General features: G+C 35.7%; 1 protein-coding gene across 3 annotated transcripts in view; it reads left to right on the top strand.

The window, feature by feature from the left end:
* MEIKIN (meiotic kinetochore factor) overlaps positions 1 to 14,873 on the top strand; it is an 89,627-nt gene that overhangs the window by 38,857 nt on the left and 35,897 nt on the right. For all 3 annotated transcript variants that reach the window (XM_073878537.1, XM_073878536.1, XM_073878535.1), the window contains 2 exons: positions 1,059 to 1,123; positions 4,566 to 4,636. In XM_073878537.1, the coding sequence (XP_073734638.1) occupies positions 1,059 to 1,123; positions 4,566 to 4,636 (136 nt within the window). The remainder of the gene's footprint in view (positions 1 to 1,058; positions 1,124 to 4,565; positions 4,637 to 14,873) is intronic.

Raw genomic sequence — 14,873 nt, 5'->3', positions numbered from 1 at the left:
GGTTTTGTCAGCTGTTTCCTTTGCTGTGCAAAAGCTTTTTATCTTGATGAAGCCCCAGTAGTTCATTTTTGCCTTTGCTTCCCTTGCCTAAAATTGTTTTTTCCTTACTGAATTCAATTGTTCAATAAGCCAGCAATAGGAATTTAGAAAATCATCTTCTCACATTTGGTTTTCAACTCCATTGTCTTACTAGGGATTCAGAAATCCCGTTTTGGTGGTCAGAGGCTGAGCCTTGATCCTTTGGTATTCCTCTTGTAATCCTCTCATACACATTTCAGTAGAATTGGGGGTGGTGTCATTTGTAAAAGAGAAAAGGATAGGGGAGCCTGGGTGGCTCAGTTGGTTAAGCAGTTAAGGTCAGGTCATGATCCCAGTGTCCTGGGACTGAGCCATGCATTGGGCTCCCTGCTCAGCAGGGAGTCTGCTTCTCCCTCTCCCTCTTCCTCTGCCCCCACTTGTGCTCGTGTGCTCTCTCTCTCAAATAAATAAGTAAATAAATAAAATCTTTAAAAGAGAGAGAGAAAAGGATATTAATTTTGAAAATTAATATTTGTGCTCGTGTGCTTTCTCTCTCAAATAAATAAGTAAATAAATAAAATCTTTAAAAGAGAGAGAGAAAAGGATATTAATTTTGAAAAAGTATTATCTCTCATGTTACTTGAGATCATTACCACAAGAACCCTAGGAAACAAGATTGCCATTCTTTTTGTATAAATGAGGGAACCAAGAATCAAGACAAGTTAAGTAAATTTCCAAGGCCACTCAAGTGTGAGTTGAAGAATTGGGCTTTAACCCTAGGTCTGTCTCATTCTGAACACTATACCTTGTCCTCTATTTGTATTGTCTCACACTGAAAAATGTATAAATACATGGCCTTTTATTATTAAACTATTTGTTCATATAGATACAGGAACATTTTTTAACCAGTTATATTTTTTCTACAGGATATTTGATACAAATATAAATGTTATTGTTGTAAGTATTATTTGAAGATTCTCAAAAGTTACTGAAAGATTAAGAGAATAATTTAATTATTAATTAATTTGTTCTTATTATAGAGTGATGATGTTAGCAGACCAAAATATTTCTCTAAAACCAAAGAGTACTTCACATTCAGAATCAGGTAATAAATAGTGAAACTAATCATTTTCATAATTCTGTATTTCTTTATTTTTGTGACAGTGTAGCATATTTTGAGAAAAATGGTAGCCCAGGAAACTGAGTGCTTTTTAGCTTGGTTGTATTTTAAAAAATGAAGATATGTGAAATTAGAATGTGTGTCTTAACTATCCCTATAACACCCTTCAGTAATTCATTTCATAAATATTTACTGAGTATGTACTCTGTATTAGGCATTATTATATATACCAGTGAAGAGTGATATAAAATCCTTGCCTCCTAAGTTTCAGTCATGAGAAAGGAAGATAATCAATAAACAAATATATTGGAATTATATGTGATGATTGAAAATAAAAATAACATAGTACCCTTGCATTATAGACACTCTATAATTTAATTTATTATTAGGATAAACTTAGTGAAACATTTCCAATCTTATTAATCCATGCTGTATCTCAGATTGCTATTTTTATTTCCTGAATCAAGCTTTATAGCATCTGTTTTTGGTTAAACTTGAAGAATTGCTGGTTTTGCTCTTAATAGGTATGTTTATAGAAACAAAAAAAGTTTTTTTTTTTTTACATAATCTTCACTTTAAGAAATTCTCTTAATGAGTATTTTCTATATGCCAGGATTTATGTTAGGAATTCTCGGTATAAAAATGATTAAAATAGTTGCTGTTCTTTTTTTTTTTTTTTTAGGTTTTATTTATTTAGTTGACAGAGAGGGAGAGAGAGCACAAGCAGGCAGAGCAGCAGGCAGAAGGAGAGGGAGAGGCAGGCTCTCTGCAGAGAGCCTGATATGGGCTCAATCCCAGGACCCTGGGATCATGACCTAAGCCGAAGGCAGATGCCTAACCAAATGAGCCACCCAGGTGCCCAAATAGTTGCTGTGCTGAGGGAAATTAATCAAGTGATAAAAACTAAACTTGTAAAAGCACACATCTTTTAAAGGAATAGCTAGCATCTACTACCCTGTAGGGTGAACATTAGAAGGGGGATTTGTTTTATAGATCTAAGAGTTAGGGCATTTGTGAACAAGAGAAGAGAGATTATGAAAGGGAAAGTGGTAAGGGTACCAAAAACAATCATGATTTTACTTAGGCCTTGCCCAATAAAAAATTTTGCTTTGGCTGTAGAAAATGTTTTTTATAAGGCCTTATAGTAAGAGAGAATAGTGATTCTGGAATTATGTATGCTTTTGTATTCTTACTTTTATGTGGTTGATTGATTGAAATTTAAAATTAAGTCACATCTTGCTCAAGTGGTATTTTTTACTTCCTTAATTCAACAAATCTATCTTTGTTCCAATTGTAGGTCAGGTTCTTTACTAAATGTTAGAAAATAGTCTAATCATAGAGACAAACAAATAAACAAGAAATTACTTCTCAGGTAATTCCAGGTCCTTTGCAATCTTATCTACCACTGTTAGTGGTTAAATGTGGGAGTTATTCAAGGCTAGTTCCTAGATTTTAATCTTTTTAAAATTTGCCCCCTGATATGTATAGGTGTCCTATAAAAAACAAGGTTTCCAAGTTTTCTCTCATTAAAGACTCTCCTCTGAGGCTAAGACCCTTATATGCAGCTACCTTCTAAACATCTCCCCTTGGATGTTTCAGAGACACCTCATATTATCATTCATTAATTCCATTCATTCAATAAATATTTATTAATCACCTACAGTGTGACACAAAGTATTTTAGCTGCTGAGGAACATGACAGAGTCCTTGCCCTAAAAGAGCTATGTTATAGTAGAGGAAGAAAGATAATAAACTGTTAAATAAGTAAATATAGAACAATGTCAGGAATAAGAGTATTGAAGGAAAATAAAGCGGGTAAAAACAGAGTGTGACTAGGGATGCTATTTTAGACAAGGTAATAGGACAGGCCTCTCTGAGGAGATTACATTTGTATAGAGCTTGAATGAAGTGAGAGAGTGGGTCATATGAAAATCTGTGACAGAGCATGCTGGGCAAAGGGAACAACAAGAGAAAAGTTTAGGAGATGGGAATGAGCTCTGCATGTTTGAAGAATAGAAGAGAGGTTAGAATGACTGGAGCAAAATGAGTAAAAAAAAAAAAAAAGAATGACTTCAATTGTGTTCAGGAGTAATCAAATGATATAATGTAGAGTCTCCTATGCCATCATAAGAGGTAGGGGTTTTATTCTAAATGTGCCAAGAAACACATCTTAGATCAAAGGGATGACATGACTAGATATGTATTTTGAATTATCACTCTGGCTACTAAGATGGACTAAGATGGCAAGTGAAAGCAAATAGACCCTGTTAAACTATTGTGGTGGTCAGATAGTGGTATATGAGATTAAAGTGGGAGCAGCGGTCTGATTTGAAATATATTTTAAAGCAGATGTGCCAGGATTTTCTGATGAGGCTGGATGTTGCATAAGAGAGAAAAATAGAATACCTTTAGCCTTTGCAGTGAGGCTGGGAATATAGAAGTATATAGGCAGAGATCATAAAAACCAGGATTTTGTATGCTGAGTTAAGAAGCTTGAGTTTTAACTTGAATACGGTGTAAAGCTTTGGAAGAGTTTTAAGCAGATGATATTAAACTTGTGTTTTAGATATATTATGTGGGCAGTGGACTGCAGAGGGAGCTGAGTTGAAAAGCTATTGAAATAATTCAAAGGGAAATCTCATGTTGACTTAAAGCAAGGTACTAGTGTTAAGAATAAAGAAAAGCCAAATTTGCAATACTCATAGTAGTAACATTGCCACATAGCAGACTAGATATTTGTTGCCTTGGATTGAGCCTGGAGAGTGAAAAAAAGAGAAGAGTCAGGACTGAAGAGGAGTCATAAAAGGGGCCAGAGGGAAAATGTTCATGTTTGTTGTACTGATGTCCAGTAAGGTAGGACAGGAAGGGTTTCTGTTCATAAAGGTAGGACCTGAAACTAGATTGCTGTGGGTTTGGGAGTAAACAGGAGGAGAGGAAGTTATGTTAGTATATGTGGACAGCTCTTTGAAGAAACATGCCCATGGAGAAAAGGAAAAAAAAAGATGTAGCAGGAAGGAGTATGGGGTACAGATAAAGTTTTTGGTAAGATGAAAGAGTCCTGACTATATTTTAAATGCTAATAGAAAATTTGCAGTAAAAAGAGAGAGCCTGAAAATACAGGAGAGTGGAAATGGAAGGATAATTAATGAAGAATTTTAATCACATGCAACCTTCTGTACTAAATGAAAAGTAAATATTTTACGTAGAGCTTATTTACTCATGTGAAACCTAGAGCTCTTAAAATAAAACTCTATCTGCAGTAAGTCAGGTTATTCAACATATGTTAAGCTTTTCTTTTAAAACTATTTCAAAGACAACCCTTAAAATCAGGGTGGTTTTTTTTTTTCAAATTTGAATTCTACTTTCTGTACTTACAGTTAATGAGATGTTAAATAATTAAAATATTGAAGCATCTTTTTCTTTACAGATAATGCAGCTTGTGAAGTTTTACTTGCTGAGAAAACTTACCCTTCAGCCCCTGGAAAAACAAAGAAAAAAGCAAGTGTTGAAGCAGAAAAACTATATAAATCATAAATTTCATTAATATAGAACATATTCTTAACCAACAGTTTTATAGGAATTACTTTTCAGCTATTGAAGTCAATAATTTCAAACAGTTTTTAAACTTAGTAATTAATTACATTACTGTTACATGAATATATACTCTATATAAGTTTAATGAAAGAGAATTAAAGTTTACAGTTTTTCCAAATTCCTTTTGGATAATTGGATGTCTATTAATTTAAGGTAAACATTAATTTAAGGTAAAAATAAGACATTTGCTGTGTAGCCAGAGCAGTGATTTCTGCTGAGGAGTATTTGTGAATTAGTACGTTAGGCCCAGAATCTAGAGGTCTTTGGGGAGAAATTTGAGGTTTATTTTGTATGTAACAGGAGCCACTCTTTTAGTGACTATTCAATGCTAAGCATTATTCTAAGCACTTTTTACAAATTGTATCTTTTCCTTATAGCATTCCTACCAGGTGAGTTTTTTGTTTGTTTGTTTTGCTTTGTTTTCACCTATTTTATAGCTAAGAAAAATGAGGTTTAGATATTAATTAGTGTGTTTGGGGAGTTTGTGGCAGGTCTTTCTGGAGCTTACATCTGTATTCTTTCCACTACACTTTACTGTCATTGTATACATTGGGTAAAAAAACAAAATTGAAAAAGGGCAAGAGTCTCAGTAGGAAGATTCCTTAGTATGAAGTTACAGATATTGTAGGTGCAAGATTGTGGTGGCCTTGACAAGGATATTTTGTAGGAGAGATGAGAAATATGCATGGATTCAAGATAATTTTGCCTGTAGAATTCTTGAATTGGAGATAGAAGCTGAAGGAGTGAGGTATCAAAAAAGACTTCTAGGTTTTTGTCTTAAGCAGTTTTGGTGGCTAAAGGTGCTATTTAGTATGATAGGAGAGGCAGGAGGTCTGAGTGTACATGAAAATGAAAAAGTTGTAAGGACCATTGGCTATAAATCGGCAGTTTAGGAAAGCATAAGTGTACAGTGTTCTAGATATTTTTAAGTTAATAGAAATAGATGAAAGCACCTGAGAAAGAATGTATTTCTACAGAGTGAGGAAGAGAAAAGGGTCCAGGATCATTCCTTGGAATACTCTACAGTCAGGTAGAAAAGAGTGGACAGAGAAAAGGAGGAAAATGAACAGAATATGGTATCATAGAAGCCAAGAGACAAGAATATTTACTCCTAAAAGGGGAAGTGGTTAACAATCTTGAATTTTGCTTGGAATCCCAGTGTTACAAAGAACTTTGCAAAATTGGAGGACTTCCAGTTTCTGGTCTAGCATGTAAGGAACTTAGAAGTCAACACTCTGGCCTAACAAGTAAAAACCTGAACAAAGGGGCGCCTGGGTGGTACAGTCAGTTGAGTGTCCGACTTTTTGTTTTTGCTTGGGTGGTGATCTTGGGATCATGGGATTGGGCCCTGAGTTGGGCTCTGGGCTCTGTGCAGAGTCTGCCTGAGACTCTCTCTCCCTCTCCTCCCACCCCCTGTGCTCTCTCTCTCTCTAAAACAAATGAATAAATCTTTAAAAAAAAAAAACCTGAACAAAGTTAAAAATCAACAAGTCTTTTTAGATATGTCAGATAAATAATGTCATAGGCCAAAGTGCTGCACTAATATTTGGAAAGACAGACAGGTGGATACAGAAAATCATGACTTATCAGAGCAAAAACACTTGAACAGAAATCTCCCAGAGAACCAGTGCTGGGATGGAAAAATCAGTGCTGGTGTGATTGATGAATTGCTAGAGCTCAGTGAGGACAACGCTGAGAGTTAAAAACTCAAGAGGGACACAGTCATCAGGGGGCCTCGACACTTTTTTGAGTTTTATCTTTAGGAAGGACCTCTATCAGATCCTCACAGTCAATATCTGAGAAAAATCCCTTCATGCTTTTGGTAATGGGAAGAGGAAAAGAACCATTTTGAAATATACTGGGGTATTCTGTTCTTAACAAAACCTTCCCTCAGAAGAATGTATGTTACCAGAGCCTAACTTGGGGTTTTAGTAGAGCCTGACCTACCTTGGGGAAGGGAAATACCCAACTTCAGCCAGCTCTGCTTTTTCAAATGAGGAAAGGAAAATACTGCAATTCCAGCTCTCTCTGGCCTTCCACATGGAGGAATGGAAATATCCAGATACAGCTCTCTCTACCTGTCCTGTCCCACCTAAGGAGGTGTGGGGATTAAGAAATAACTGGTGAATTTTACCCTCCAGGGGTAAAGGCTCAACAAAAAAGACCTAATCATAGCACTGTGACTTAAACCTTGCCACTACATTACTAAAGGCCTATCCACCACAGTTCTTATTACCCAGTATATCCTGTCTACCTTTTAGCAAAAAATTACAGGGCTTATAAAAGGCAAAACAACAACAACAACAACAACAAAACACATTTTGAAGAGACTGAATAAACATCAGGACCAGAGTCAGATATGGCAGTAGTATTAGAATGTTCAGACCAGAATTTTAAATAACTATGATTGATATGCTAAGGGCATTATAGGAAAAAGGAGACAGCATGAAAGAACAGATGAATAATATAAACAGAAAGATGGAAATTCTAAGAAAGATCAAAAAAGAAATGCTAGAAATAAAAAATACTATAGCAAGAATGAAGAATGCTTTTGATGGACTCATTAGTAGACTGGACATAGTGAAGAAAGAATACCTGAGTTTGAGGATATGGCAGTAGAAGCTTCCAAAAATAAAAAACAAAGAGAAAAAAGACTGAAAAAAAGAATAGACTATTCAAGAACTGTGGCACAACTACAAAAGGTGTGACATACACATAATTGGAATTCCAGAAGGAGAAGAGACATAGAAAGGCACAGAAACAATATTTGAAGCAATAGTGACTGAGAGTTTCCCCAAATTAATGTCAGATACCAAATCATAGACTCAGGAAGTTCAAAGAACACCAAGCAAGATAAATGCCCTCAAAACTATACCTAGATTTATCATATTCAAACATCTTGGAAGAAAGAAAAAAATCTTGAAAGAAGCCAGAGGGGAAAAACACCTTGCCTATAGAAGAGCAAAGAAGAGCAAAAGAACAAAGAACAAAGAATTACAGATCTCTCCGTAGAAACTATCATGCAAAAAAGAGTGAAGTGAAATATTTAAAGTCCTGAGAGAAAAAACCCACCAACCTAGAATTCTATACCTCATGAAATTATGTTTCAAAAATGAGGGAGAATTAAAGACTTTCTCAGACAAAGAAAAATTATAATTTGTTGCCAGTAGGCCTACCTTGTAAGAAATACTAAGGAAGTTCTTCAGGGAAAAGGAAAATAACGTAGCAGTATAGTTTTAACTATCTTAATAAATGTAACGCTATGGTGCAGTATGTAAAATAAGGGAGATTGTATATATAGGGTCAAGGGCTGTATGGGAACTCTGTATATTCTGCTCAATTTTGCTGTGAACCTCAAACTTTTCTCTAAAAAATTGTTAATTTTTAAAAAGTCATTTGCATTCAGAATCAAGAAGGAAACTGATGACTTTAGCGAGAATTTTAGTGGACTGATGAGAGGCAAGCCAGATTGGAATAGGTTGAAAAGAAGGAAATCAAAATAGAAAAAGAAGTAAATTGAGATACCAACAACATGAAACATATGTGGGGGTGAGGAGTAAACGTGTAGAACATTTTATGCAGTTGACTGTTATAACTATTTTGAAAGCCCTATGGCAATTCAGGCACAAGTCTTTAAGAGACACACAAATGGTAAAGAGAAAAAAATCAAAGCATACCCCTATAAAAAATAGAATCGTCAATTCACAAAGAAAGACAGCAAGAGAGGAAGATAAGAACAAAGGAAATACAGAACAATCAGAAAGCAATTAACAAAATGATAGTCTTTACTATCAATTAAGTTCTTACCTATCAAGAATTACTTTAAGTGTGAATGATTTAAATTCGCCATTTAAAAGACATAAAGTGGGGGAATAAAAAAAAAAATAGCCCAACTATATGCTGCCTAGAAGAGATTCACTTAAGCTCCTTCCTTCCTTCCTTCCTTCCTTCCTTCCTTCCTTCCTTCCTTCCTTTTCTTTCAAGTAGGAGGCTTGAACTCATGACCCTGAGATCAAGAGTCAGACACTTAACCAACTGAGCCACCCAGATTTGCCTAAGGTTTAAAGACAATTAGGGTGAAAGTGAAGAGTTGGAAAAAATTATTCCACGGAAGTGAAAACTAGAAGAGATCAGGAGTAGTTATATCAGACAAAATAGATTTTAAGTTAAAAGCTATAATAAGAGACAATGTTGTTACATAATGATAAAGGGGCCAATTCATCAAGGGGATGTAACATTTGTAAATATATAAACATTCAATATTGAAGGACCTAAACATATTAAATAATCATTAACAGGTCTGAAGGCAGAAATAGACAACAATGCAATAGTAGTAGGATACTTCAATACCCTACTATTCAACAATGAATAGATCATCCAGACAGAAAATCACTGAGGAAATAATGGATTTGAACAACACTTTATACCAAATGGACCTAACAGACATATACAGAACATTTCATTCGACAACAGTAGAATCCGCATTCTTGTCAGTGCACATGGAATAGGCTCCAGGATAGATCACATGTTGCATCACAAAACAAGTCTTAACAAACATAAGAAGATTGAAATGATATCAGGTATCTTTTCTGACATATTGGTATGACATTAGAAATTTTTAACAGAAGGAAAGGGGAAAATTCACAAATATGTGAAAATTAAACAACACATTCATGAATAACTAATGAGTCAAAGAAGAAATCAAGAGATATCAAAAAATATCTTGAGACAAATAAAAATGGAAACACAACATACCAAAACTTATGGGATGCTGCTAAAGTAACCCTAAGAGGGAACTTTATTGTGATAAATACCTACATTAAGAAAAAATTAAGATCTCAAACATGCAACCTAACCTTATACCACAAGGAACTAGAAAAAAATAAAGTCCAAAACAGAAGGAAGAAAATAAAAATAAGAGAAGAAATGAATGAAATAGATATTAGAAAGACAATAGGAATCATTAACAAAACTAAGACTTGGTTTTATTAAAAGATAAACAATTGAAAAACTTTTATCTCACCTAAGAAAAAAAGAAATATGACTCATTAATAAAATTATCAATGAAAGATGAGACATTACAGTTCATACCACAGAAATACAAAGGAACATAACAGACTACTATGAATAATTATACACCAACAAATTGGATAATTTAGAAGATATGGATAAATTCCTAGAAATAGAAACCAAGACTGAATCATGAAGTAATAGAAAATCTGAACAGACAATAAAAAGCAAGGAAATGGAATCAGTAATAAAAAGATCTTCCAGCAAATAAAAATGACCAGATGACTTTACTGGTGAATTCTACCAAATGTTTAAAAAAGAATTAATACCAATGCTTCTTAAACTTTTCTAAAAAATTGAAGAAAAGGAACACTTCCAAACTCATTTTACAAAGCCAGAATTACTGTGATACCAAATCCAGGCAAGAACACTGAAAGAAAAGAAATTTACAGGCCAATATCCCTGATGAACATAGATGTAAAAATCCTAAAGAAAATACTAGCAAACCAAATTCAAGAGCACAATGAAAAGATCATATACCATGATCAAATAGGATTTATCCCTGGGATGCAAGGATATTTCAATGTAAGAAAATCAATTAATGTGATAAACCACATTAACAGAGTGAAGGATAAAAATCATTATCATTTCAATAGATGTAGAAAAGCACTGGACAAAATTCAACATCCTTTCATGATAGAAACGTTCAACAGATTAGGTGTAGAGGAAATATACCTCAAAATAATAAAGGCTGTATATGACAAGTCCACAGCTTACATCATATTCAATGGTGAAAAGTTAAAAGCCATTTCTCTAAGATCAGGAATAAGAAAAGATGTTCACTCTTGCCACTTCTTTTCAATATAGTACTGCAAGTTTAACCAGAACAATTAGGTAAGAAAAAGAAATAAAAATCATCCATATAAGAGAGGAAGAAATGAAATTATCTTTTGTACATGGCATGACATATATTGAAAACCCTAAAGGCTCCACTGAAAAACTGTTAGAATAAATAAAATCAGTAAAGTTACGGAATACAAAAATCAATATACAAAAATCTGTTGTGTTTCTATACACTAGCTTCAAACTATTTGAAGGAGAAATTAAAAAGCAATTCTGTGAGATAAGAGAAAAATATATATTGGTTTCTGCCCCCATGTCCAAGCATAGAGCTCCTAAACATTTGTAATTTCCTAAGTAATAAGAAAACCAGGAGCATATTTTGTTTTAATATTTAGGTTTTTTTTACTTCATCCCTCATACAGGGCTCCTAAAACCCTTGTAATTCCTAATTGATAAGAATACTAGAGGATCAAAAAAAAAAAAAGAATACTAGAGGATCTTTTTGGAATGCCTGGGTGGCACAGTTGGTTTGGCACCCACTCTTGGTTTGGCTCAGGTCTCGATCTCAGGTTTGGGAGATCAAGCCCCACATCAGGCTTCATGCTCAGTGTGGAGTCTGCTTGGGGGACTCTGCGCCTGCCTCCTACTCTCTTTCTCTAAAAATAAATAAATCTTAAAAAAAAAATACTAGAGGATCTTTTGTTCATCAGACAACTCTGAGTGGACTACTATATGGCTTCTGGATGTGGGTTGGTTATCAGAAAGACCAAGCCATAATTAGAAGCTTGAAATTTTCAACCCAGTCACTCCCTTCTCGAAAGAGGGGAAAGGGGCTTGAATGAAGTTAGTAACTGATTATGCCTACGTGAGGAAGCCTCCATAAAAATTCTAATAGTAGGGGATTTAGAGAGCTTCTAGGTCGGTGAACACAACCACACCAGGAAGGTGACAGAGCAGAACTCCATGGTGGCAGATGTTCCTACACTTGGGACCCTCCCAGACCTTGCTCTATGTTCATATGTATCCTTTATCATATCCCTTAATAAATTAGTATATGTAAGTGTTTCCCTGAGTTATATGAGCTGCTCTAGCAAATTAATTGAACCAGAGGATGGGGTGATAGAGGCTTCCAACTTGTAGCCAAATTGTACACAAGTTGAGGATAACCTGGGTACCTAGCACTTGTGATTGGCATCTGAAGTAGGGTGGGAGCAGTCTTGTGGGACTGAGCCCTAAACCTATGGGATCTGACCCCATCTCCAGGTAGAAAGTATTAGAATTGAGTTGAACTGTAGGACATCTAGCTGGTGTTGCAGAGAATTTTCTGTTGTGGGGAAAACCCCAAACGCATTTAGTGACCAGAAGTATCAGAAGTGTGAGTAGTTAAGGACACTCATAGGTGACAGATTCACTAAAGGGAAGGACTGTGGTTTTTCCTTTAAAAGTCCCATTCATAATCTCATAGAAAACAATAAAATACTTAGAGATAAATTTAACCAAGGAGATAAAAGACCTGTACACTGTAAACTCTAAGACATTGAATGAAAGAAATTGAAGAAGACACAAATACATGGAAAGATATCCCATGTTTTTAGATGTGGAGAATTAATATTATGAAATTGTCCATCCTACTCAAAGGAATCTACTTTCAAAGTTCCAATCACATTTTTCTCAGAAATAGAAAAACTATCCTAAAATTTGTATGGAACCACAAAAGACCCCAAGTAGCCAAAGCAATCTTGAGAAAGAAGAACAAAGCTGGAGGCATCACATTCTTGATTTTAATATATATTACAAAGCTATAGAAATGGAAACATTGGGCGCCCGGGTGGCTCAGTCGGTTAAGAAACTGCCTTTGGCTCAGGACATGATCCTGGAGTGTCAGGATCGAGTCCCGCATCGGGCTCCCTACTAAGCAGGGAGTCTGCTTCTCCCTCTGACCCTCCCCCCTCTCATGCTCTCTCTATCTCATTCTCTCTCTCAAATAAATAAATACAATCTTAAAAAAAAAAAGAAATGGAAACATTATGGTACTGGCATAAAAAGAGGCACTTAGACCAGTAGAACAGAATAGAGAGACCAGAAATAAACCCACGTGTCTACAGACAAATCAGACAAACTAGATTTTTTTTATTATTAACATATAATGTATTATTTGTTTCGGGGGTACAGGTCTGTGATTCAGCAGTCTTACACAATTCACAATGCTCACCATAGTACATACCCTCCCCAATGTCCATTACCCAGCCCCCCCATCCTTCCCACCCCCCTCCACTCCAGCAAACTTCAGTTTGTTTCCTGAGATTAAGAGTTTCTTATGGTTTGTCTCCCTCTCTTGTTTCATTTTTCCCTCCCTTCCCCTATGATCCTCTGTCTTAGTTTCTCAGATTCCTCATATCAGTGAGATCTTATGATACATGTCTTTCTCTGATTGACTTATTTCGCTTAGCATAATACTCTCTAGTTCCATCCATGTCATTGCAAATGGAAAGATTTCATTTTTTGACGGCTGCATAATATTCCACTGTGTGTGTGTGTGTGTGTGTGTGTGTGTATATACATCTTCTTTATCCATTCGTCTGTTGATGGATATCTAGGCTCTTTCCATAGTTTGGCTATTGTGGACATTGCTGCTAAAAACATTGGTGTGCATGTGCCCCTTTGGAGCACTACGTTGTATCTTTGGGGTAAATACCCAGTAGTGCAATTGCTGGGTCATAGTATAGCTCTATTTTCAACTTTCTGAGGAACCTCCGTACTGTTTTCCAGAGTGGCTGCACCAGCTTGCATTCCCACCAACAGTGTAGGAGGGTTCCCCTTTCTCCGCATCCCCGCCAACATCTGTTGTTTCCTGATTTGTTAATTTTAGCCATTCTGACTGGTGTGAGGTGGTATCTCATTGAGGTTTTGATTTGGATTTCCCTGATGCTGAGTGATGTTGAACACTTTTTCATGTGTCTGTTGGCCATTTGGATGTCTTCTTTGCAGAAATGTCTGTTTATGTCTTCTGCCCATTTTCTGATTGGATTATTTGTTCTCTGAGTGTTGAGTTTGATAAGTTCTTTATAGATTTTGGATACTAGCCCTTTATCTGATATGTCATTTGCAAATATCTTCTCCCATTCAGTCAGTTGTCTTTTAGTTTTGTTGACTGTTTCCTTTGCTGTGCAAAAGCTTTTTATCTTGATGAAGCCCCAATAGTTCATTTGCCCTTGCTTCCCTTGCCTTTGGTGATGTTTCTAGGAAGAAGTTCCTGTGGCTGAGGTCGAAGAGGTTGCTACCTGTGTTCTTCTCAAGGATTTTGATGGATTCCTGTCTCACATTGAGGTCTTTCATCCATTTGGAGTCTATTTTTGTGTGTGGTGTAAGGAAATAGTCCAGTTTCATTCTTCTGCATGTGGCTGTCCAATTTTTCCAATACCATTTGTTGAAGAGACTGTCTTTTTTCCATTGGACATTCTTTCCTGCTTTGTCGAAGTTTAGTTGACCATAGAGTTGAGGGTCCATTTCTGGGCTCTCTATTCTGTTCCATTGATCTATGTGTCTCTATTTTTGTGCCAGTACCATACTATCTTGATGATTATAGCTTTGTAATAGAGCTTGAAGTCTGGAATTGTGATGCCACCAGCTTTGCTTTTCTTTTTCAACATTCCTCTGGCTATTCGGGGGTCTTTTCTGGTTCCATACAAATTTTAGGATTATTTGTTCTATTTCTTTGAAAAAAGTTGATGGTATTTTGATAGGGATTGCATTAAATGTGTAGGTTGCTCTAGGTAGCATAGACATCTTCACAATATTCTTCCAATCCATGAGCATGGAACGTTTTTCCATTTCTTTGTATCTTCCTCAATTTCTTTCATGAGTATTCTATAGTTTTCTGAGTACAGATCCTTTGCCTCTTTGGTTAGATTTATTCCTAGGTATCTTATGGTTTTCAGTGCAGTTGTAAATGGGATCGACTCCTTAATTTGTCTCTCTTCTGTTTTGTTGTTGGTGTATAGGAATGCCACTGATCTGTGCATTGATTTTATATCCTGCCACTTTACTGAATTCCTGTATGAGTTCTAGAAGTTTTGGGGTGGAGTCTTTTGGGTTTTCCACATACAGTATCATATCATCTGCAAAAAGTGAGGGTTTCACTTCTTCTTTGCCGATTCAGATGCCTTTTATTTCTTTTCATTGTCTGATTGCTGAGGCTAGGACTTCTAGTACTATGTTGAACAGCAGTGGTGATAGTTGACATCCCTGTCATGTTCCTGACCTTAGAGGGAAAGCTCTCAGTTTTTGC

The sequence above is a fragment of the Callorhinus ursinus genome, unplaced genomic scaffold, assembly GCF_003265705.2.
Source record: "Callorhinus ursinus isolate GAN/ISIS: 27379988/994484 unplaced genomic scaffold, GSC_fseal_2.0 scaffold30, whole genome shotgun sequence".
NCBI lineage: Eukaryota > Metazoa > Chordata > Mammalia > Carnivora > Otariidae > Callorhinus > Callorhinus ursinus.
This window is presented reverse-complemented; position numbering and strand designations above follow the sequence as displayed.